Source organism: Mytilus edulis, chromosome 14, assembly GCF_963676685.1.
Source record: "Mytilus edulis chromosome 14, xbMytEdul2.2, whole genome shotgun sequence".
Lineage (NCBI taxonomy): Eukaryota > Metazoa > Mollusca > Bivalvia > Mytilida > Mytilidae > Mytilus > Mytilus edulis.
Genome location: NC_092357.1, coordinates 42,460,211 through 42,485,816, shown reverse-complemented (window position 1 = coordinate 42,485,816; position 25,606 = coordinate 42,460,211). Strand labels below are relative to the sequence as shown.

At 30.8% G+C, this 25,606-nt stretch overlaps 2 protein-coding genes across 13 annotated transcripts in view; both read right to left on the bottom strand.

Moving 5' to 3' along the window:
* Positions 1–25,606, bottom strand: part of LOC139502590 (protein Wnt-6-like) — a 466,832-nt gene that overhangs the window by 130,914 nt on the left and 310,312 nt on the right. The window lies entirely within an intron of this gene.
* Positions 1–25,606, bottom strand: part of LOC139502585 (thioredoxin domain-containing protein 6-like) — a 67,606-nt gene that overhangs the window by 39,810 nt on the left and 2,190 nt on the right. For 8 of the 12 annotated variants that reach the window (XM_071292091.1, XM_071292092.1, XM_071292094.1 and 5 more), the window contains exons 2-17: positions 23,864–23,978; positions 23,068–23,171; positions 20,097–20,168; positions 19,412–19,528; positions 18,831–18,906; positions 15,777–15,839; positions 12,011–12,090; positions 8,853–8,945; positions 8,264–8,418; positions 5,536–5,610; positions 4,886–4,998; positions 4,183–4,327; positions 3,724–3,831; positions 3,035–3,180; positions 1,033–1,177; positions 276–383 (exon numbers count right to left, since the gene is read on the bottom strand). In XM_071292091.1, coding sequence (XP_071148192.1) covers positions 276–383; positions 1,033–1,177; positions 3,035–3,180; positions 3,724–3,831; positions 4,183–4,327; positions 4,886–4,998; positions 5,536–5,610; positions 8,264–8,418; positions 8,853–8,945; positions 12,011–12,090; positions 15,777–15,839; positions 18,831–18,906; positions 19,412–19,528; positions 20,097–20,168; positions 23,068–23,171; positions 23,864–23,957 — 1,694 coding nt within the window. In that variant the 5' untranslated portion in view covers positions 23,958–23,978. Of the gene's footprint in view, positions 1–275; positions 384–1,032; positions 1,178–3,034; positions 3,181–3,723; positions 3,832–4,182; positions 4,328–4,885; positions 4,999–5,535; positions 5,611–8,263; positions 8,419–8,852; positions 8,946–12,010; positions 12,091–15,776; positions 15,840–18,830; positions 18,907–19,411; positions 19,529–20,096; positions 20,169–22,119; positions 22,224–23,067; positions 23,172–23,863; positions 23,979–25,606 lie in introns of all 12 variants that reach the window. The other 4 variants (XM_071292103.1, XM_071292097.1, XM_071292093.1 and 1 more) reach the window with 2 other exon arrangements.

The following is a 25,606-nucleotide window of genomic DNA, read 5'->3' as shown; positions in this document are numbered from 1 at the left end:
GCCTGTCCCTAGTCAGGAGCCTTTATTGGTCTTGTATCTTTTTTAATTTTAGTTATTTATATGTTTTTGAGTTTAGTGTGACATCATTTTCACTGAACTAGTACACATTTTGTTAAGGGGCCAGCTGAAGCCTACCTCCAGGTGGGGAATTTTCTGGCTGTGTTGAAGACCCATTTGTGGCCATCGTATGTTTTCTGCTCTTTGGTCGAGTTGTCTCTTTGACACATTTCCCATTTCCATTCTTAATTTTATCAATGGATTTGAACAAAACTTACCTATCAGGGGAAACTTCTTTGGCCTGTGTTGGATCAGTTGGTCCAATCAAAGACCTCCAACCATCAACTGCACCTTCTCTTGATAGCACCATCAAATATGTTGGACCACTATAAAATAATAAAAAAGTTTAAAAACAACCATCAAATATGTTGGAACACTATAAAACAGTAAAAGGTTTTAAAAACAACCATCAAATATGTTCGGCCACTATAAAACGATAAAAGGTTTTGGAAAACAACCAATCATCAAATATGTTGGACCACTATAAAACAATAAAAGGTTTTATAAACAACCATCAAATATGTTGGGCAACTATAAAACCATAGAGGTTTTATAAAACAACCATTAAATATGTGTGACCACTTTAAAACAATATAATTTTTTTAAAAAACAATTAAAAAAAAAAACATTTTTTAATGACACTTATTGTTAACTAACTTCTTCTCATATGGGTGAATTTTAACCATTTCTATCGAAATATCAATTTTCTTGTACATTATACCAAAATGAAATAGTTATTTGTTCTTTTTTGTCACCAATAAATGATTTTTTATCAATTTTAGGACTATTTATAAAATAAAAAACAAAACTCAAACAGATGCCTGTATTTCCTGCAGGACTTGTTGAAAGTAAATAGAAAAATAACAATAATCTGTTTTAATTTTTACTAATCTGATATGTCCCTAATCCAATAATACATTATTTCCAATAATCCATAATTAGAGCTCAAAAGTTCTAAAAATAGTGCATACAAACCTTGTCATATGTTCTACGAGGTCATTATAATAATCTTTGTCTTTATGATCAGCATAAAATTCTTCTGCAATCTCTTTGGTCAATTTAGTTTCTTTCCTGGCTGCTATTTTGAAACCAGCCTCGTGTATTCTGTCAATAATCTCATCTATAAATGAAAAAAGAAATTTTAAGGATATTCACTCCTCTTGTTTTTGAATTTTTGTCAGATATTCAGAATCCTCTGGTTTTATCCATGTTTTGCCATTAAAACATTTTCCCCGTGAACCCCTACTTTTCTTTTCATATGTATGTAACATATAGTTTAAAAGGCCATATTTAAAAATCTTATAAAATCCGTGTTATTTTTTTCATAGTTTTTGAAAGAAAAAAGATGCCAATGTTCAATGTATGAAAAATTTAGAGAGAATTACTTTCCGCCAAATTTTCAATGGCTTATATCTTATAAACCAGCACACAGACCCTTAATTTTTTTCTGCTATTTTAGTTCCTTTATTCACATACTTTTTATTTATAATAGTCTTTGAATAAGAATGTGTCCCCAGTACACAGATGCCCCATCCGCACTATAATTTTCTATGTTTAATGGACCGTGTAAATGGGGGAAAAACTCTAATTTGGCATTAAAATTAGAAAGATCATATCATAGGGAACATGTGTACTAAGTTTCAAGTTGATTGGACTTCAACTTTATCAAAAACTACCTTGACCAAAAACTTTAACCTGAAGCGGGACAGACAGATGAACAGACGGAAGAACAGACGACCGAACAAATGCACAGACCAGAAAACATTACGCCCATAAATGGGACATAAAAAGCTTGTTATTTTCAAACAGACAAAGAAACATCCTTAAATATACACTTCTAAATATTTCTTTGTTCACTTGCTAGCACTATATTTACACCAGTAAACAGTGCTAGATTCATAGCAAGGTAAACTAGGCAACAAGTGAAGTATACAGTATTCATAGTCCAATAAACTGAATACAGGGGTAATGATTTGAGCTGTTGTCTCAATGAATTATACCCCACATCTCCTTTAATTCATAGAATAATAAATAGTGATAAATAAACCAGTACTTATATAGCAGCTATTAAATGCCACAAAAATAGCAAATAGTTGAGTAATGAACACATAAGAATATTATAATGCAAATTACAAGAACACAGATGCCCCATCCGCACGATCATTTTCTATGTTGAGTGGACCGTGAACATGGGGTAAAATCTCTAATTTGGCATTAAAATTAGAAAGATTATATCATAGGTAACATGTGTACTAAGTTTCAAGTTGATTGGACTTCAACTTCATCAAAAACTACCTCGACCAAAAACTTTAACCTGAAGCGGGACAGACGGACGAACAGACGAACAAACAAACGAACGGACGCACAGACCAGAAAACATAATGCCCATAAATGAGGCATAAAAACATTTTACTCCATTTGATTCTAATGGTAGCTACAAAATGAGATTTGACGAATGATGATTAAAATTTAAGTCTCATTTGACGTTAATGGTAGTGAAAAACAGTCATTGGTAGCTTGACAATAAAGGGCATTCCTGTCTGATGTTGTCAAAATAAGAATTCAGCTGACCTGTTTTATAGGAATAAATATACAGTACTTGTCTGAAGGTTGAAAGGAGAAAGTGGCCTTTCCAATACCAGCAATGATATGCTTTAAATTCAAGTTCACAAATACATTTTTGTGCAGTGTGAAAAGTGTAAAATACTTTTAAGAGGGAAGAAAAACATTGTGTTTCAAAAATATGTCAAACATGAGTATCAGATCTTTGTTTAAAATGAGTAACATTATTATATTCTTTTCCCAAAATTTAACAGCATTTGTGCCCAAGATTGTTTTCATATTTGCCTTATAAAATTATTTTCTTTAAAGAATTTTTAGCCAATTTTTTTTTTATAATGATGGTGGCCATGTTGGCTTATATCATTACTAACGGTAAAAATGGTTAATTTTATTTTTGGTGAACTCATTTCCATACCTTTAGTTCCTTCAGCATCTGGTTTGATAACGGCGACTGTCTGTTCCATTGGGAAGAAAAAGTCTAATTCTTTTTTGGCTGTGTCTTCTGAATCTGAGCCGTGTAAAGAATTAATTGCATCATCCACAGCAAACTTGGCTCGTAAACTGGAAAATAATTATTTCAATCAACTTCACCAATATGCATAATCAGGTATCCGAATAGTACAATTTATGCAAAAATTGGCATTTTCACAGAATTTCTTATAATATTGCAATTGTTTTACTTGATTCTTTGTCTAATTATCTGATTTAGAAATGTTGGAGGTCATATGTGACATCAGTTTGGATCATTAACCATAATTACAAATGGGAACATGAATAAATCCTTTTTTCCAGTATTTGATAGCATTTGTGTCTTCACAAATTAATTTTTTTGTATTGCAAATTATGTAATACTTCATGCAATTATGGTGGCCATGACATTTTGACAGTTGGGGGTCAACACCAATAATCCTTAACTGTAATCTTAAAATAATGGGTTTTTTTTTAAAGACCAAGTCGGGTAGCAATTGGCCTTTTCACATGATTTACCCCTATCTTTTGTTTTAGAAACAGCAATTATGTTGGTAGGTTCTTGTTGGAAAATCAGTCAATCCACAAATCCGACAACATGTTTCCATACAAACAAATAATGTTACTATAATTCACCTTTCTGGGGCCTCTTCTTTAGCTTTGTCAACTTCCTTTGGACCCAACATACTTCTCCAGCCCTCAATAGCATCTTCCCTGGCCAAGCCAAGGGCCAACACTGGACCACTGGAATTAAATTAAGTCAAATACAATCAGTACTCCCTAATATTACAATAAAAACTACTTGATTTTGTTAAATGGTTAGTAATGTAGTCGTCAATAACAAAGGTTACCCAAAATGCCAGTGTTAACCTTGTATAATATCTAAAACATTTATGGAAATGAAATTTAACTTCAGTGTAAAAGAAATTCAAATGTTTATACAATTTTTAGTTTTTGAGAAATAAACATGGACATTATAAACATTTTATCAAATAAATAAATGTAAAATGAAGTGCAATTTTTGACATAGTATATTAAAATCAGTTTTCTAACATGGAGCTATAAATCTTTCAAAGAAATTTGTCTATAAGTTACCTGGACATATTTGTAACAAGCTGGTCAAAGTATTCTTGGCCTGTATGTTCTTTGTAAAATTCTTCTGCCATTTCTTTCGTCAACTGCATCTCCTTTTGCATGGCAACTTTGAATCCAGATTCACGAATCTTAGAAATAATTTCGTCTGAAAAACAGTGTTAGATATATAAATGTTTGAGTGGTATAAATAGCTCAATCTGGCTTTTTAAGAAAATAGGACTAACGGTTAAAGGTAACACTTAAGACACCTGTTGCCTTGCGGCAGGGGGCATAAAAACCTGAAATGCAAGTGTATACCAAAATAGTGTTAAGAGCATACACTGTATGTGTTCTTTTTTCTCATGTAATTTATTCGACATTTTGCATGAAAGAACAGAGGAATACAAATGGGTAAACATGCATGTTAAACGAATTGAGGTATACAACCTGCATTAATAAATGCATATAATTTACCAACAAAATTAAATGCTCAGTTTTAACTAAAATCCAATCTAAAAAAAAGTCTGGACTAAAACAGTCCTTCCAAAAATGTCTGCATTTAAACAGTTTATAAAAAGTGTTGAGGTAGGCACAACAGCATGAAGCAGTATTTATTTATTTTTTGCCATCACTGTAAATATTTTACACTGACAATCAACATTTAATGCAATGCCAATGGTGCAATTTGTATAAATATTTCACTAGTTTCATTCAAGTCAAATACCTTTATGCAGTCTGAAGGCCTCTGGTCTAACTAAAGCAAGTGTTCTCTGGAGTTTGGGTGCTTTACCGTCCACATGTGGTGCTACAAAATCCGGGAAGAAGAAGGCAAGTTCCCTGAAAAATAAAAACTGCTGAATAACAAAACTTAATCATACTTGACAATATCGTCAGTTGAGATGGGTGAACATATACATAGGCCTTCAATTATCAAAAATATATGTAGATGTTCAAATATATTAACCCACCAGTCAAGATGGTTGAAAATATAGGCAGTTATTCAAATATATTACTCAGCCAGTCAAGACTGTCAGAAACATAAATCGGCATTTATTATGACTTGGACAGAGAGTTGCATCATTGGCACTCATACCACATCTTCTTATTTCTATTGAAACATCTTACTCGACCAGTCCGGATTGGTGAAAATATTTGTAGGTGTTCAAATGTTCTCTGGAGTTTAGGAGCATATGCATAGGCCTTCAATTTGCAAAAATATATGTAGATGTTCCTCGATATATTACTCAACCAATTTAGATGAGTTAAAATATATGTAGACCTGTGCTAAAATATATTACTGGATCTCTAATAACGGGGTCAATAACGGGAATTTGCTAATAGCCTGTTTTGCATGAAATATTTGAATCGTCATACCTTGTAGCCATGTCTGCTGAGCTACTTCCGTGGAGTGCATTCATGAAGGTTTGCTGTCCATGCTTGGCTCTCAAACTACAAATAAAAATATAAATATAACACATATAACTGCTGTATTACATCTATAGCTAAATCATTCTTTTAGTGCATCAACACTTAATTGACAGTTTCTGGCTCAAATTAAATATCAGAGCAAAAGCTTTATCATTACAAAGGTGCACACACTGAAATGTCTCGCCTTCTTTACTAATCATTGATATTATGTTGATAGTCCTAAGTATAAAGCTTGATTACAATTGTCACATCAACTTAACATTAACCAAGATAGCTAAACAAAGACCAATGAACCATGAAATTGATGTCAAGGTCAGATGAACCATGCCAGACAGACATGTACAGCTAACAAAGCTTCCATACAACAAATATAGTTGACCTATTACTTATAGTTTAAGAAAAATAGACCAAAACATAAAAACTTAACACTGTGCAATGAACCGTGCAATTGAGGTCATGGTCAAATAAAACCTGCGGGACTGACATATAGATTATAATATATTTCCATACACCAAATATAGTTGACCTTTGGCATATAATATTAGATAAAAAGACCAAAACTTAAAAACTTAACTTTGACCACTGAACCATGAAAATGAGGTCAAGGTCAGATGACATCTGCCCGCTAGACATGTACACCTTACAACCATTCCATACAACAAATATAGTAGACCTATTGCATAAAGTATGAGAAAAACAGACCAAAACACAAAAACTTAACTATAACCACTGAACCATGAAAATGAGGTCAAGGTCAGATGACACCTGCCAGTTGGACATGTACACCTTCCAGTCCTTCCATACACCAAATATACTAGCCCTATTACTTATAGTATCTGAGATATGGACTTGACCACCAAAACTTAACCTTGTTCACTGATCCATGAAATGAGGTCGAGGTCAAGTGAAAACTGTCTGACGGGCATGAGGACCTTGCAAGGTACGCACATACCAAATATAGTTATCCTATTACTTAAAATAAGAGAGAATTCAACATTACAAAAATTTTGAACTTTTTTTTCAAGTGGTCACTGAACCATGAAAATGAGGTCAAGGACATTGGACATGTGACTGACGGAAACTTCGTAACATGAGGCATCTATATACAAAGTATGAAGCATCCAGGTCTTTCACCTTCTAAAATATAAACCTTTTAAGAAGTTAGCTAACGCCGCCGCCGTAGCCGCCGCCGTAGCTGCCGCCGTAGCCGCCGCCGGATCACTATCCCTATGTCGAGCTTTCTGCAACAAAAGTTGCAGGCTCGACAAAAATTGCACAATCAATACTGTTTTTTTCAATCCACAAAAATGAGTACCGACAATAATAAGTTAAATCCAAAGTACCAATTTTCATGATTTCATTGGTATGCAGGGCTCACGCTACCAGGCGACTTGGGCGAAGAAGTCGCTTTCCCGACCGTCACTTCGCTTTCCCCGACCCCCAAAAGCGAAAACAAGTCGCCCTGTTCTTGACGATATTTGCTTTCAGTCGCTTCCGTCATCGGACATTTTCAAATTTTTACCAAGTTGATGAAGCATCAATTTTTTTAATGATAATTAAAGAAATTTAGACACAAACGATTCATCATCTTAAGAGAAGAGGTTGAAGCATTGTCTTTGCAGTGTGTAGCAGGTTATTTGATAAAAATACAACTTTATATCACAAGTTCCGGTGCTTGTTACTCGAAAACATTCATCAACCTAAATTTCGGCGGCAAAATAAGTTTGTATCTTCATTTAAACGTGATAAAAGTTGCCTCCAGTAAATGTTTAATCCATTTATTGCATTAAAAACGTCATGTTCTTTTCCAAATAACTTGTCAAACATCGTTTATTTTTGTAAATTTTCTTGCATTCGTCCGCCCTTGACCGACTTCTAAAATACAGAACTGAACCAGACCAGCTATGACCGAAATCCGTACTTTTACAATAATTACTACGGACGCACGGATGGAACAGCTGACAGAAGATTATTGATCCCAAAGGGAAAAATTACGTATTCCACACGCATTAAGAGACTTTTGGTTACATCTAATTGATTGGTGTATATAATTCCCTATATTTTTTATGGATTGTTTCAAAGTTGCTTAACTCTGAAGACTATTAATTATATTATGGCCACGCTTAATAACTTTTATATTTTTTTATGAGAAACACTGATTTCATACACAAGATAGATTTGAATTAAATTTGAATTGATATATTATAATTTCTTTACATTTTTTAAAATAAAAAAGTATTTTTTTTAGTGCTTGATATTAAATATTTAGTTGGTAGTTTCTCACAAGAACCTTAGTAAAACTTAAACAACTTTTAATTTGAAATGTTACTTTAATTGTATACTCAGATATGAATTGAATAATATAAAAAGAACATTATTTACATATGACCCTTTATACTATAGTAAAATCCAAACATTGTAGCGCACCGCATGAATGAGCACTTCTCTTTCAAATCTCACCACTTCTCCCTATCAGTTTCAAAAAGAGAAGTCACTTCTCCCTATAATTCTGAAGTAGTGTGAGCCCTGGGTATGTAATTTAAGCATCTAGTGGTTAAAAAAACAACAAAATCAAATTTCTACTAAATACAATTTTTCTAAATCAAGGGAAATCAGAGATTCCACAATAACCTGAAAAATATACCAAGGTTTTACCATAGAGCATACAACAAACCTTTCTGGTTTCTGTGTCTTTGCCTCTTCCACATCAGTTGGTCCAATCAGATCTCTGAATTCATCTATGATATTTTCACCAGTCTTGCCCTTGGTCAAGGCAAGCACATGACTGGGACCACTTGTCATAAATTTGACTAAGTCTTCAAAGAAGTCCTGTAATAACAGATGTTAAAACCTTGTAAAGCAATTCTTTTGGACCAAGAAAAAGAAACCATCTTTTGGACCAAGTAAAAGTAACCATACTTTTAAAATTAAATGCCCTCGAGTTTTTTTTTTAATTATGTAGGTTTTTTTCAATGGAAAGTATGATTTTTGTGGTTATTTCTAAGATGGACTGCATTATCAAACTTTTGTGGTATGAAAAATGTATTGATTCAAATGGCCATAGATGCATACATTAATGGTTGGGACAAGTTTCATGTCAAATAAGTGCCAAATTTATTTTTTGTTGCATATTGACAACATAAATGCTATTTCAAATAATTTGAAATTAATCAAAATATGTTGGAATGTATTCTGGAAATTGTATTTTCTAATTTTAAAACATTCATAATATTGAGAAACCATCAAATGAGGAAGTTAATTACCTGGTCTTGTAAGTGAGAGTAGAACTGTCTGACTTCATCTTCCGTTAACTTTCTCTCCTCATGTTTCAAGATTTCAATGCCTGCTGCTTTTATCTATATATATATATATAAAACAATTTTTTCATCATGATTGGGATTATTTATGGCAATATTCAAAGGAAATTGAACAAAAGTTTACTTTTAGTGTACAAGTCACATGGTAAAGTTAAGACTGTACTCATCTGAGAGTCATGTAACTAATACTTTGAATGTGAACGTGAACGTGTAATAGAAAGACTATACTCATCTGTAAATCATGCCACTTACTATGAGTGGATATGTGCACATGCTAATGTGAAGATTATAATCATCTGTAATCATGTAACTTATTTTCAGTGTACACTAAAGTTGGGAGTTTTAACCACACTCGTACAGGTGCACTCAATTCCAATCATTATTGACTAGGAATGTCACTTTTCCTATCGAAGGTTGTTGGGTTTTCTATGGGCACTCCAGCTTCATCCATCAATAAAAAATGGCTGCCACCAAATTGACCCAAAGTGGTGCTCAAAAATGATGCTTAACACCAACAATCAACATTTTCAGTGTACATGTATGTGTACACATGTCAATTTAAAGACTGTACTCATGCTTTAGTCATGTAACTTTCTTTGAGTGTGTATGTACACATGTCAATTTAAAGACTGTACTCATGCTTTAGTCATGTAACTTTTTTTGAGTGTGTATGTACACATGTCAATTTAAAGACTGTACTGATACTTTAGTCATGTAACTTTCTTTGAGTTTGTATGTACACATGGTAATGTTAAGACTGTACACATCTGTAGATCTATGAGTGTGTATGTGTGCATTGTAATGTTAAGACTGTACTCATGCTTAAGTCATGTAACTTTCTTTGTGTGTGTGTGTGTGCACAATGTAATGTTAAAACTGTACTCGTATATCGTCAGATTATCGGAATTCCAATGGGGACTAACTGTGCACCACTTATTGCGGACCTGTTTTTGTATTGTTATGAGTTACAATTTATGACAAAAATAAGCAAAGACCCATCAAAACAACATCTGATAAACAAATTTAATAATACTTTTAGATATTTGGATGATATTTTGGCTCTCAATAATGACGACTTCAGTATGTATATTAATGAAATTTATCCTGTTGAACTTACTTTAAATAAAGCTAATACTAACAATGACCACTGCCCTTTTCTCGATCTTGATATCTATATCACTAATGGAAAGCTGAATACTAAAATTTATGATAAAAGGGATGATTTTTCATTTCCTATCGTTAATTATCCGTTTTTAGATGGTGACGTTCCCTTGTCACCATCTTACGGTGTTTATATATCTCAACTTGTACGATTCGCTCGTGTATGTAATAATGTTTTAGATTTTAACGAGAGAAATTTATGTATTACTGAAAAATTATTACACCAGGGTTTTCGATATCACAAACTAATCAAAACATTTACTAAATTTTATCATCGGTATAAAGACATCATTCGTAAATATAGTTCAACATGCAGACTTCTAATACGTTCAGGTATTTCACATCCAATTTTTTATGGAAATATTCTTTATATAGCACAAAGGTGTCAGTATTCACCTCAGAAACTTACAAAACCTTTGAATAGACTTATTAAGAAGGGATATAATTACGATATTGTTGTCAAGTCATTAAAGATTGCATATTTTGGCGTTAATATTGAGTCACTGATAAGGTCTTTGCATCGGAACTAAACACATTTATTCTAAAAACAGTTGTTGGCATGACACGGGTTATGTTCTTCTCATATATGTTATGATGGTATGATACTAAACCCCTAACGGGAAGGATTGTGCCTGATGTTCATATGATGAAATCATAATCTTTCAGTCAGTTTAATTGAAGTCTGGAGCTGGCATGTCAGTTAACTGCTAGCAGTCTGTTGTTATTTATGTATTATTGTCATTTTGTTTATTTTCTTTGGTTACATCTTCTGACATCAGACTCGGACTTCTCTTGAACTGAATTTTAATGTGCGTATTGTTATACGTTTACTTTTCTACATTGGTTAGAGGTATAGGGGGAGGAATGAGATCTCACAAACATGTTTAACCCCGCCGCATTTTTGCGCCTGTCCCAAGTCAGGAGCCTCTGGCCTTTGTTAGTCTTGTATTATTTTAATTTTAGTTTCTTGTGTACAATTTGGAAATTAGTATGGCGTTCATTATCACTGGACTAGTATATATTTGTTCAGGGGCCAGCTGAAGGACGCCTCCGGGTGCGGGAATTTCTCGCTACATTGAAGACCTGTTGGTGACCCTCTGCTGTTGTTTTTTATTTGGTCGGGTTGTTGTCTCTTTGACACATTCCCCATTTCCATTCTCCATTTTATCATCTGCAAGTCATGTAACTTACTTTGTGTGTGTATGTGGACAGGGTAATGTTAAGACTGTACTCATGCTTAAGTCATGTAACTTACTTTGTGTGTGTATGTGGACAGGGTAATGTTAAGACTGTACTCATGCTTAAGTCATGTAACTTACTTTGTGTGTGTATGTGGACAGGGTAATGTTAAAACTGTACTCATGCTTAAGTCATGTAACTTACTTTGTGTGTGTATGTGGACAGGGTAATGTTAAGACTGTACTCATGCTTAAGTCATGTAACTTACTTTGTGTGTGTATGTGGACAGGGTAATGTTAAAACTGTACTCATGCTTAAGTCATGTAACTTACTTTGTGTGTGTGTGCACAATGTAATGTTAAAACTGTACTCATCTGCAAGTCATGTAACTTACTTTGTGTGTGTATGTGGACAGGGTAATGTTAAGACTGTACTCATGCTTAAGTCATGTAACTTACTTTGTGTGTGTATGTGGACAGGGTAATGTTAAGACTGTACTCATGCTTAAGTCATGTAACTTACTTTGTGTGTGTATGTGGACAGGGTAATGTTAAGACTGTACTCATGCTTAAGTCATGTAACTTACTTTGTGTGTGTATGTGGACAGGGTAATGTTAAGACTGTACTCATGCTTAAGTCATGTAACTTACTTTGTGTGTGTATGTGGACAGGGTAATGTTAAGACTGTACTCATCTGTAAGTTAAGTAATTAACTTTGTGTGTATGTGATGACTGTACTCTGTTTATCTAGATATGTTACTTACATCTTCAAGTATCTGGTCAACCTTTCCAGCTTCCACAGCATCTGGTTTGATTAAGGCTACAGTGACCTCCTTTACACCTTCTGTAAAATAGGGATAAACATTAGAATAAAACAAAAAATATTTGTATGAATTATTACTCAATTCTTTACTAAATATTATCAAATATGAATAATGATCCAACTTTATTTTTATTCAATTTTAAAATAACAATAAAATATGAACCAGAAAGATCATAATTTCTACAGAAATGAATCAATCAAAACAAAAATGTGTTATCATTATGAATACAGTATAATACGTGAGTAATCAAAAGCATAAGATCAGCCAATTTGCCCATGGAAAAGGGTATGCTGTAATGAGTAAATAAATTTAAAATTCACAACTGAACTGCTGCACTTCAAGGAATATTTAAGCAGCAGCAAAATACTTAAGACTATGCTAAAAATTCTACAACACTAAATTGAAAATGCATAATTATTTTTTTAGTCTAAGTGTTGGCATGAATGTAAATTTATCTCCTTAGTATGTCACCATGCATTCAAAATTACAACTATATATTATTTTATAATGTATGTAATTAAGAATTAAGGAGGTAGATCTAGGTTAAGGGAAATAACTCTAAAAATCATCAGTACGTTTGTGTCAACCATTTTCATAAATATATTTCTACACTTCTCGGATACACAGATTATTTTAAATCTGTTTCAGGTAAATGCTTGAAATACATTGATGAAACTTTACTTTTACAAACGTGTCACTGAATTAAAGAGTTATCTCCCTGAACCAAGGTCTACCCCCTTAATATATATACCCTAAAGTATTACTATCATCATACTTGTACATATAACATAATCACTTGTCATAATGCATGTAAAGTAATAAGGTCTAAAGGATAAAGGCTATATGTTACTCAACATCCTAACACCTATACCTTAAACTTGTCATATTTTTTTCATACAGACAACTATAAATTAAGTCTACCATCATATAATGTATACTTTTAAAGCTTAAATAGATGATGCTTTTTTCAAGATTATAATAGCTGCAGTTAGTCTAATAAATAGTCCATGCATTTTACAGATTTAAATATTTTTTTACTAAAGTTTTGAGTGATTGCTACTAAATTAAATGTTAATAGCTAATTACCCTGACTTTAGCCACCAAAATGAACTACCAATTTTTTTTTAATTTAAAAAAAATAATTAATTTGGGCTAATGTTATGTTTTACCAAACTGTTTACAACATTTTACTGAAAATAATAAATACAATTAAAAAGCCAAACAAGATATACTGATTACACAAGATGAACCCATAATAAGCACACATTTAAACAACTGAAAGGCAACAACTATATCATATTAACTTTTCCCCCTTTTGGACACAACTGGTTTTACACCTGACTTCACATAGGGCCAATAGGTAAAAGTGAAATACAAACTAGGTTTAAAAAGTTGAACGAAAATAGGGGATTAAGAACAAATATATTAAAGGGGCACTAGCTACGAGATATATTAACTAGAGGCTCTTAAGAGCATGTGTCGCTCACATTGGTCTATGTGCATATTAAACAAAAGACACAGATGGATTATTAATTTTTAAATGACAAAATTGTGTTTTAGTGATGGTGATGTGTTTGTAGATCTTACTTTACTGAACATTCTTGCTACTTACAATTATCTCTTTCTATAATGAACTTGGCCCATTAGTTACAGAGGAAAATATTTTGTTAAAATTTACAAAAATTTACAAAATTTATGAAAATTGTTAAAAAATTAACTGTAAAAGGCAATAACTCCTTAAGGGGTCAACTGACCACTTTGGTCATGCTGACTTACTTGTAGATCTTACTTTGCTGAACATTATTGCTGTTTACAGTTTATCACTATCTATAATAATATTCAAGATAATACATGTAACCAAAAACACCAAAATTTTCTTAAAATTGACAATTCAGGGGCAGCAACCTAACAACTGGTGGTCTGAAAATTTCAAGACAGATAGATCTTGACTTAATAAACAATTTAACCCCATGTTAGATTTGCTCTAAATGCTTCAGTTTCAGAGTTATAACCCAAAATCTACATTTTACCCCCTATGTTCTATTTCTAGCCATGGCGGCCATCTTGGTAGGTTGGCCAGGTCATCGGACACATTTTTTAAGCTAAATACCCAATGATGATTGTGGTTAAGTTTAGTTAAATTTTGCCAATTAGTTTCAGAGAAGATTTTTGTAAAAGTTGACGACGATGGATGACGACGACCGACGCCAAGTGATGAGAAAAGCTTAGTTGGCCTTTTAGGCCATGTGAACTTAAAATCTAAAGTATGATTTTTTTTGTTCCATCATTAATGAAAGTGAAATAATAATTTGCTTTAATCAGCTAAAATGGTTCAATTTTGTCAAATCAAGCTAATAAACATTGATAATGAATCATTCACTTGCAAGTGAAAAATTTGACCTCTTTAAATCCATATTCATGTTAACTCCAATTTAACCCCGTAAAAAGAGATAGAATAACATAAATTTAAAGGAAAAAACGTTAACATTGAAAGTGAACCAATTAGGTAAATAATTTGATTGACTAATTCGATCCACAAAAAAATATTCTTATAAAGGTAAAAACGAGGATAAACATAAATTTATAATTTATAAAACAAAATTTAACAGACCTATAAAAATCAAATTGCACAAGTTGCTTTATCTATTTATATCTATACTTATGTTTACATCACTTATATGGTCATAGAAGGTCAACTCGATAGTTAATTAGATGGTGTATTGGCCAAAATTCTTATGAAACGAAGCTACATCTTATTGAGACCATGTCCTGTAAATTGTTTATTTTATACTTTTGATAGTTTGGAAAAATGTTTTACATTAATTGTTATAAATAAAATATTAGAATTTCAGTCAAATCGGTGAACATGAATTTGACAGCTAGTGCCCCTTTAACTAAAATTCATTTAACATGTTCAACCTGACATACAGAAATAAATCAGTGTATTTCAATCATGCATTTCTGAGGCCCCTCATGGGGGGGTCCTAGTAATCACATAATCACCATTTTTTTGCCAATATAATCACATAATCATTAAATATTTGCTTATCTTTAGTAATCAAATAATCATAAACTAAAAATACAGTCCTAGGTAATCAAATAATCATGAAATATTTGGCTTAATAATCAAATAATCATTAAAAAAACGGCCAAGTAATCACATAATCAAAAACCCCATGAGGGCCCTCATTTCTCATGCCTTCTTTTACATCTTGATTTTCAATAAAACCATTTGGTTATTCAAAGAGAAAGAATGGTAGCCAGGTTTTTTAGTACGTACATATGTCCTCAAGATGCATTTATCTTTTATCTTCAGTAACATGAGTAATTAACAATAACATGTACTACATCATGCATACGAGAAAAATAAACACCATGTCAAGTATTCAAATATCCAAAGAGTTTTCTCCCCTTATCTAGCATTCAAATTTTCAAAGAGTTTTCTCCCCTTGTTTTGGAATAACTTTTCTGTAGTCATAGGTTACACCCATATGTAATTTACAAAAGATATAATTCTGAATTGATTATTGAAGGCACATAAATTTGCTAAGTGAACAAATAAAATATACCACTTTAGGAGACATTATTAATTTTATTTTTAAAATTCAAAATTAAATATATCAGGTTATAAATGGTTTTAGACCAATATTGTTTTAAATGACATGATGTTTATTTTAAGCACAGGGTGACTGTTGAAATGTACAACCTGATATTTCTAGAGTGTCACCATAATTAATGATTTCTCCCTTATATCTTAATCGATTCATTTCTGTAAAAATAAGAACAAATAGCCATATGTATACACTGACTTTATCTCATCATAAAATTTATCCTTTCATTTCTCAAACTGTAAACTTTTTTCTGAAGCTATAGCATGAGTCATTTAAAAAATGAATGTACACATGTTTGTTAAAACACTTCTTTGGAAGGGAAGAATTACAATCAGCGAAACAGACTTGTCACACCTTGCAATATATGCTCTATTGCTTATTCATCTTGAAATTTTACAGATAAATTTGAACATATAATAAATTAACATGCAAGCTTTTACACAAACCAATCTGCCAGGCATTAATTGTTTAAAAATAACAGCAAGCCTGTTTATCTAAACAGGGAAAGAAATAATAAAATGCTTTTTGCCAAAAAATAATTCTCTTCTTTTTGAAACTTAATTCCATTCAATTTTTTGGACAGCCAAAATTCAAATAAGGTCTGTTTGACACAGTAAGACAGACCTCAAAACTAAATTTAAGTTATCCGCCAGAAAAAAGTTTGATACATTTTAATTTTAACTTTTTTTTTTAGTAACTCTAAATAAAACTTAGACCAACAAAGTCATGCATGTGTTTAAGAGTCAGTCAGTTATGAGAGAAGTTTTAAGTATGTTAAACTGCTGTTATTTTAATGAGAGGTTTCATCTTCTACAAAGGGTTAACACACAACAAGGTTATATCATTGAAAGTGTTAAATATAAAACAAATTATAAAAATCATTCTGAAAACTGCAACAAAAATGATTATAATCTTTGAACAGATTATGATATTTCACAAAAACACAACACATGACATTATTTGTAAATAAATCTGCATATTCATACACACAAATACACTGTGCTTAAAAATATCATTGAAAGTGTTTTATCTGATTAAAGATCGGCCTACATGTATGTACTTTTAGCCATGATTCAAACAGTGATCTTTAATCAAATAATTTACTTTCTATTCTATTTTTAAATGCAGTGTTACTGTGATACCTTGACTTTGTACTCCTTTAGAAGGAGGACGTCCTGATTTTTTGAAATAAGAAAAAAATGTCAGAAAAGTACATTTTCTTATCAATAATCGATTATTTAGTTTATTAAAGAGCAATATTGTTTATCTTTTAAAGTTACAAGATCTGCAAAATTTTAATGAAACCCGCGTTATCAAAACAGAACTAAACAATTTTTAGTCACAGAACCAATATACCGTGACTCCCAATACAGGTATCTCGGACAACATGAAAGTTAAAGAAATGAATTTTCAAATTCAAATTTATCTATACCTAATATACATATTCTCTTTACAAATCTATCTGATAACTATAACGACAAGTAGGTTTGGATTCTTGTGCAATAAAAAAAACTTTCTGATAATTATGAAGTCTAGGAGCTTGAATTCTTGTTCGATGAAAATATGTTTATTGTGAGCACCAATTGAAGTTACATTTTTAAAGAAAAAGAAAGAGGCTTGTGGATTATCCATGTTATCAAAGAATGTAACTAATACACCAAAACCAATAAGAAAAAATCTTTTCCCATTAAAAAAAATAAAGACTTAATACCATCAGAACAAAGATTTAAATACACCATGACAGGACAACAAACACAATACATTGATGGTGATACTGGGAAAAAAAATTCATGTTACACTGTTTTTTCAGTATCACTATCCTTGTACCAATAATATGAACACAGGTCATTATTAAAATACAAATAGTTTAAATATGCTGTTGAAAAATATACACCTGTAAATTCTAATTCTCTTGTTGATATCAACATAATGATTAAGTTTAAGGAGGTAGACCTAGGTTAAGGGAAATAACTCTTAAAATCATCAGTACGTTTGTGTCAATCATTTTCAAAAATATATTCTAAGCTTCTAGGTTACATAGATTATTTTCAATCTGTTTCAGGTAAATGCTGAAAAAATACATTAATGAACTTGGCTTTTACAAACGCTTAACTGATTTAAAGAGTTATCTCCCTGAACCAAGGTCTTACTCCTTAATTCAATGATTTATATAGAGAGAATTTGACAAAATTTTAAAGGTTGCTTGTAACACACAGAAATTCTTTTTATAAAGCAGAAATTGTTAAAAAATCAATTCAAATCAGGATTTTTTTTCTGGTATTAGCTGCTCCATAAAATATTAAAAACTTAATTCCTATAAATGTTGATATAGAAATGTACAGAAAGTTGAAAGGTGTTTGTGCAGCATGATATTTTCAACAGGATATTTCAACTAGGTGTAAATGGACTGTCAACTCTGAAGGGAAATAACTAACAGTATTATGGGGCTAAAAAAGATCATACAAAAATACAAGGTCAATGTTAATAATAAAAAAAAGGACAGAACACACATTGGAAAATGGGATTCAATTTTCAATCTAAACATACGCTTTTCCTCTGAAAATAATTTAAGAAATTGATAGTAATTTCGTTTTGTTAGTATAATCTAAAGGTAAAGTATTTTTAGTTCTTTTAAAAGAGTTATCAATAATTTTTCAAATTCATTTTTAGCAACAATGCTCCAAGTATAAAAGAACCAACCTAATGATGCAAATATAAAAATGTAATTGAACAAAAAGGATATTCATATAAGCTTTTGTTTAATATTTTCTAATTTTTCATTAATTTAAACTGCATCTCATATTTTTACAAATCAAATGTTTGAAAATAAATATTTTTTAGGCATTTTAACAAAAATTCAGCCTCTCAAATTTTTAAGGAGTAAAGTTAACATTGTTTATTAAATATATTTTTTTGAACCTTGATATTAGTATCATATTGACTACTCTACACAGCCAACTATGCAATACCTATACATCTGCAAATAGATAGATGTAAAAAGTACATCGTAAAACATATTCTATCACAAAGTGAAACTTAAAGAAAACTAACTGTTGAAGAAAGTGTCTAAAAATACTTTTTGAAGAAATTGGAATAAACTTTTATTTGATGTTGGAATATTCCAATAATAAAATAGGTAAAACAAGTACCTTCTTCCTCTTCCTCCTCTTCTTTTTCAGTTTCTTTTTCTTTAGACTCTAATTGAGCAATGAATGGATCCTTGATCTATTACAAATAATAGAAAATTATTTAGGAAAAAAATGAGGTTAAAGTTCAAAAGGACTGATGTTATAATAAAACATTTATGCACATTATAACCTTTTAATCACAGCTTTTTTTCAATTTGTTTTCTACTAATAAAACAGGCGATCATATTTTTATATGACTTTAATTTGAATTCAAATATAACTGGTGAAAGAGCCTTAAAAATTTTGGTGATTTGATGTTCGCAAGTAGCTGTTTACTGACTCCATTGGCGCATCTCCTTTAAACTCAATTTGTGACCATCAAATCACCAACTGATGCAGTAGGAGCTTAAAATACAGTACAGTTATCTCCAAAATGAAATTCTAATGTTGGTCTGTTTTGCAGGGTTCTTACAATTTTCAAACAGTTGCAGTTTTGCATAGATTTTTTTCAACATGAAAAATAGGATAAAACTATAGATGTATAAATATTTATTTGCATAAGTCTGACGCAGCTCATGTCCCCCCTTTTTTATATAACAAACCTCTTTTCTCTCTGAACCACCATCCAAACATTTGTGTTCCTGTTTAAGTTGTTCTGTAATTGTTCTTAGAATCTTTGGTGAGTTAGCTCCCCTTACCACTGCTACCAAGCATCCTCCCTAAAACATTTTTATTTACATTTGAAATTATTAAGATACTGTAGAAACACTAATTTTCGTGGGGTTAAAATTCGTGGTTTTGTCTCTGTAAGATTTCAAGGGGATTTAATTTTGTGGTTTCCTCAAACTGTAAGTGGTTTTTATATGAAGGTTAAATTTTTGTGGGGTTTTAATTTCGTGGATATATTCTTTCCACGGAATAAACGAAATTAAATCCTCAACAAAAATTTCTGCTTTTACAGTAGTTTATTTTGTTTGGTTATGTTTTCAAATCATATAAAACTTGATTTTTTGGGGGAGCGCAAATAGAATTGCAAACATCATGCTGATACCATTCCTTAAACCATTCATTAAGAGAAAGTTGATTAGTGATGAATGAAGAAGCATAAAGCTGGTAATAAATTACTTGAAGCATGAACAAGCCAAATTCATAGCTGGAGTTAAAGATGCTTCAAATAGTCTATAGATTAAATGAATCTGAATCTTCAATTTTTTCAGATTGCACAAATAAGCAATAATAATAAAATGATATTAAAACAATCTCTTTCCAACAGCAAACTATACTTACAGCATAGAATAGGAAGCAAGGTTCACAGTGCCCTCTATACTTGTCTAATGAATCAATCATGTCTGCTTTGGCCTACAATATTTTCAATTAAAAAATATTCATACTTCTATTATAACCCAAAAAACTTTAAATATATATATACCATTGCTTATAAATTATAATACATTGATATGATTTATTTTATGGATTTTTTTTCTTTATGCAACATCTAATCTATAATATTTTTGTTTTCTACAAGTATGGTACAGATTATTTCTTGACTGAATAAAATCTTCATTTAATAATAATATTAAACACATTTACTTCGCTTCATTGTATTAATTCCTAAACTATAACATTATACATTAAACTTAATCATTATCTAGCGGCTCTAGCCCGAATTCCACTACTTTCATTCTGTATATATTTTGTATCAAACCTTTCAAATTGATACCAATTCTCATATATCAAGGAAGAAATGTTAATATCAGATTTAGCGCAAGATTGAGTGTAAAAGGTAGAAAAACATTAGACAGAATAATTCATTATCACATGCAATGTAGTTTTCTCAATGTCGTTTAAGGTAGTACCTAACACGTTCACTGAAATTAATTTGGATCGTTTAATTTTCATAAAACTTTGACAAAGTATTTACTTTGACCCTTTGACAAAAATATGAAAATTTCAAAAAATTTGAACCAACCGTTTTATCAGAAAAATTACACTGGTTATATAGCAGTTTGAGAAACTCCTCTTTTGATCATTGAGATGCTTAATATTCCCTTAACTACACAACATTATTAAAACGTTTAGCTGATTTTACAGAGTTATCTCCCTGAAGTGTTATATAGGTACCACCTTAATTAAAGCACATGCACATTGTTAATTCAATTTGAGTTTTCAACAGTCATGCAACAATTTTCTGTATCTGCGAAACATAATCTAATAGTTAACCTTTTACTCCAAACATATAGCAATACTTTATCTTTGGTTGATATAATTTGCTTGAAGTTAAGTTTCCTATGACCAATGACCAGAAAGTAAGAATGGAACAACAGTAAACAGATAAGTACCAGTATAAAAAACAGAAATGTAGCTCAATTTCTCAAATTCCTATCTACGCAGAAAGATGATAGTCCTGAACTTAAAATCATAACTAAATCTTATGTTCTTTATAACTTATGCCATGGTTAAGACAGATTGTTCTTTTGAATGGTCTAAAAGGTATGACATTACTTTTTAAAAGATCTAGTCACTGAGACAACTCTACATATGAAAAATAGTTTTCTTATTTTTAAACTGCATCACTTTAAACTACTATTTAATGAATAGCAAAACTAAATTCTACTATATTTCTGCTAAGACTAAGGCATAGTCTTGATTGAGTACTTTATATAGAAAAGAAAGTTGAAATACTGAGATATAAAAGTACAAGAGAATGCATACTAGTATTTGATGCAGACCAAAAATTTTACTAACTTCACTTCAGCTGCTAGACTTAGTATCTGTTCAGTTAATAGAATCATTTTGATATCTTTAAGCTAAGAATGTGAAATAATTTCATATTTTAAACAGTTGTCAACAACTTTATAATTTGTATTGAAATGTTTTGGACTTTTAAGTCTGAACTCCAAACACTGCAATTTAAACCAAAAATGTCTATTCTTCAAATATTGCCATATAAACCTTAAAAGTCTATAAAATATGTTGAGTAGACATGAAAAGTTGCTTGGAAGGTCAAGAAAGGAGGCAGGAAACACAATTATATTATTGTGTGGCCTTATCCTCATGAACAAATGTATTTATTTTTTTGCTACTTGATAAAGAATTATAGAGCTGAAGTGAAGTCAATAATTGGACCCTGCCCTTAATTACCACAGTAATTAGTTAGACTTTGAAAAAGGGAGATAATCCATTAAAAGGGCGATTACTAAGAGAAATAAGTACTACAAACTACACTAGTCAATCTAGAATCTCATACTATGGTTATATATTGAAGACTAGACTACATTCTCTGACTGCAGATCAGTGTCATGTGACTTACAGTCGCAAACCTTAAAAGGTCATCTCCAAGTTCATTTTTTAATCGGCGGAGATTCGCTACCATACCCGAACATGGACCACACCATTCCTGATATACATCCACCACTAAATTTTATAACAAAATATATGTTATTGTGGTTAATATAAAACTGAAGTCTTAAAACCAAACTGTTAAAAAAAGATTGTTAAATACTGTCAATTAACTGAGAATCTGTCTTGTGTATATTTCACTTTTTTACCAAGTTGGTTAAATGATTGAAACAAAATTAGATACAATTGTCTGTTAGTCTCTAATTTCAATATTTGTTATGTTTGATAATTTTACATGAATTTAGCACAAGACATTTTTCCTAGTTTAATAACAGCAAATAACATATCAAAAATAAAAAACAAAGATCATTTCAGAGACTGCATCAAATAAGAAAATTGATTGGTCATCTATTTCATAACCAAGTTACAAGGGGAGATAATTAGAAAATTATCTCCCTTTATTTTCCAAAGAAATGACATGGAAACTTGGTATGGAATGAAGCAAACAAAACTATGTTTCTCTTTCAAATTGGTTCTTTTTAAACTTACAGCAAAGATGAAATTTGCCACTAGTTAACAAATTTTCTTGTATGAAGCATATTTTTTCTTAGGATTGTAATTTGGTTCAAGATATACATTCAAACATTTTTTTTAGAGATTTCAAAAGGAAAACAGTAACATAATAGTACATGTATATAGTCTTTGCTTTTGTGAAAAATGTTGAAAAATTAAAATCTCTGAAATGAACTTATTGGCTGAAATAAAACATGTGACCATTAATCATGCCATATGTAATTTCAACATATAAAACAGGAACTGTGGAATATCTGTTGAGGTAAATCCACAATTCTTGTTGAAAATGCATTGTTACATGTCAAATATTAAAACAATTTCCAGCACTCCATTGACATTAACTTACAGTACAAAATTTCAGGAGGGGATCTCCCATTTCATTTTTTATTTTTTTGAAGTTGCTGACCATTCCAGTACAAGGTCCACACCATTCCTGATAAACATCTATCACTAAATGTCAAAACAAATTCATTAAATACATCATACATTTTTTAATGTGCAGTGTTCTTGAAAACTGCCAGTTCTGACCACCAAATATGTGTGAAACTGTGGTTCTGGTGTCCAATTAAAAGTTTGTGGTGGTTATATTTTTGTTTTAAGTTGTCAAGGATTTAGTTGTTCCTGATTAAGATGTTTAACAATATTTTGTATAAAACCATATCATTGATGTCTAAATTGGTCAGACCACAAGATTTGTTGTATTTTTGGTCCTAACGACCACAAAGGAAAAATTAATATGATAAAACTATTTTTTTTTCAGTAGTTCAATCTCTAAGGGTTCTAAAAGTTTTCTCCTTCTGAAACATTGTAAAAGAGCAAACAAAACTAAGGGGATTGAATGCAGCTTGAATTTACTTACCTATAAAATAAGTCCTTTAAAAGTGAGGAAAGGCACTATCCTCTTCAATAAACAGTTGGTTTGATATATATATCACTAGAAAATTCCTATTTTTGCTTTTTAAACTCTACTCAATCTATGAGAATAAAATTGTAAACCTGGGAATACCTCTAATAAAATGCTGATTTTTACAAAAAGGGTAATAAGTCTTATCAAATGCTATTTTTTGAGAAATGGTAAATTACGCTTTGAAAATTCTGCTTTTTGTGAAAGGGGACATAACTCTTCAAGAAATTCTGATTACCATTCAATCCCTCTTTTGATAGTAAATCCTCCCATTCTTCTTGTGACTCTATATGCATCTGCAGTTGAATCTCTGCCTTTCTTCTTCCTGCCATTTTGTCTATCTTTTTATCAGCCTTTAAAATTTGATAAAAAAAGTTAGTTGCTTTTGCATATTTGGCTTCTATGTCATAATGACAGTGTTGAGCACTGCAAACTCATTCATAAATGTAGGTGCAAAATTATACAAGTATTGTGACTATTTAACAGCTACTGTTTTTTTGCCTTTTTGAAACTTCTGAAATAAAAAGAACAATTAAACAATGCATACTTATACATATTAAAATGACTTTTACATCTCAGATTTGTCAGAGTCATCCCTAGACCTATTTTTTAACAACTGTTTAAGACCTTAAGAGTAAATTATAAATAATACACAAACCTTAGTGAGTTTTAAAAACAAGATCCTTTAGAATTTACAATGCCATAGAAGCAAACTTTCTCATGAGTTGTAGATTAAAATATAAAAACAATTTAAAAATGTGTGAAAGATGTCTGAAAATTATTAAAAAATATTTTACTAAATTTTATTGATAAAAATTTTCTTGTTTTTTTTTCTCTTAGTCACTTAAATTCTTTAATGTTCTTTTAATAGTTGTATTAAAGTATGAATATATTAAAATTTGGGACCACTTCTATACATGTATACTATTGTAATACAACAACAAAATATTTCAGATACAAAACTTCCTACTCAAATCTTTAGACTAAGATGCCACAAAAAGAGAAAAGAACAATTTTAAAAAGTGAACTTTACAATTTTACAGCCACTTACATTTGTAAGTACAGTACAAAGAAAATATTGTTATGTCAAATTAAGGATCTATTCTTTTAAACTTCAACAAAATAACAACAATTATGGGACCACTTCTATAAAAAAAAGAATTTTAACCTTTTATTCTGAAAATAATATTTTAATAAGCTACTTCCCTTTTAATTCTTAACTTTTGCATGCAAAGAGACCTTAATTATGCATAATATGATGGAAAACAGTGTAAAAACTAAAGTTGAAATTTTGTTAGGCTGCTTCATTACTGAAGTACAAAAGTTCTACTTCAATTTCAATCTGGCTATTCCTTCATGACTTTGTACATGCATTAATATATTACAAGTTACAACAGAAAAATACAAGATATTTTTAAATATTGCATTGTGCTTACAGAAATGATATTGTGTTTTACATTTATTGTGCAAGAAACTGTCACACATTTATATATTAACAAAATAAAAATGTGACTGAAATCATGCATAATTTGTACATGTCGTATTTGTTCATGCAATGTGTCAGACACAGCTAGGCTCACCACATTAGCATTGTCACTTGTGTCAGCAGACAATGTCTCCTCGTTGCTTCCTACTTTTTGCCACATTTTAATTACTAGAAGAATTATCTGTTAGAATGAATTTTAAAATGTTTTTTTTAAAAGCTGATGACATTAAGACATTGAATTTTCTAATATATTTATTTCATTATGCATTTTTCAATTTTATATGTTCAATTTTTGTGGGTTTTTTTTCTCTAAAAACAATAATCAGATTAATATCCATTGTGGTTTTATTATCTGAATTATGTCTACAATCACGACAATATTGCCAAATATACAATGATAAAATGAAAATAATAACACTCGAAAGCATTCTTGCTTTATAAAGCAAAAAAGGTAAGCAAGAAAGATGAAAACAGAACCTACATCAATAACCTTTT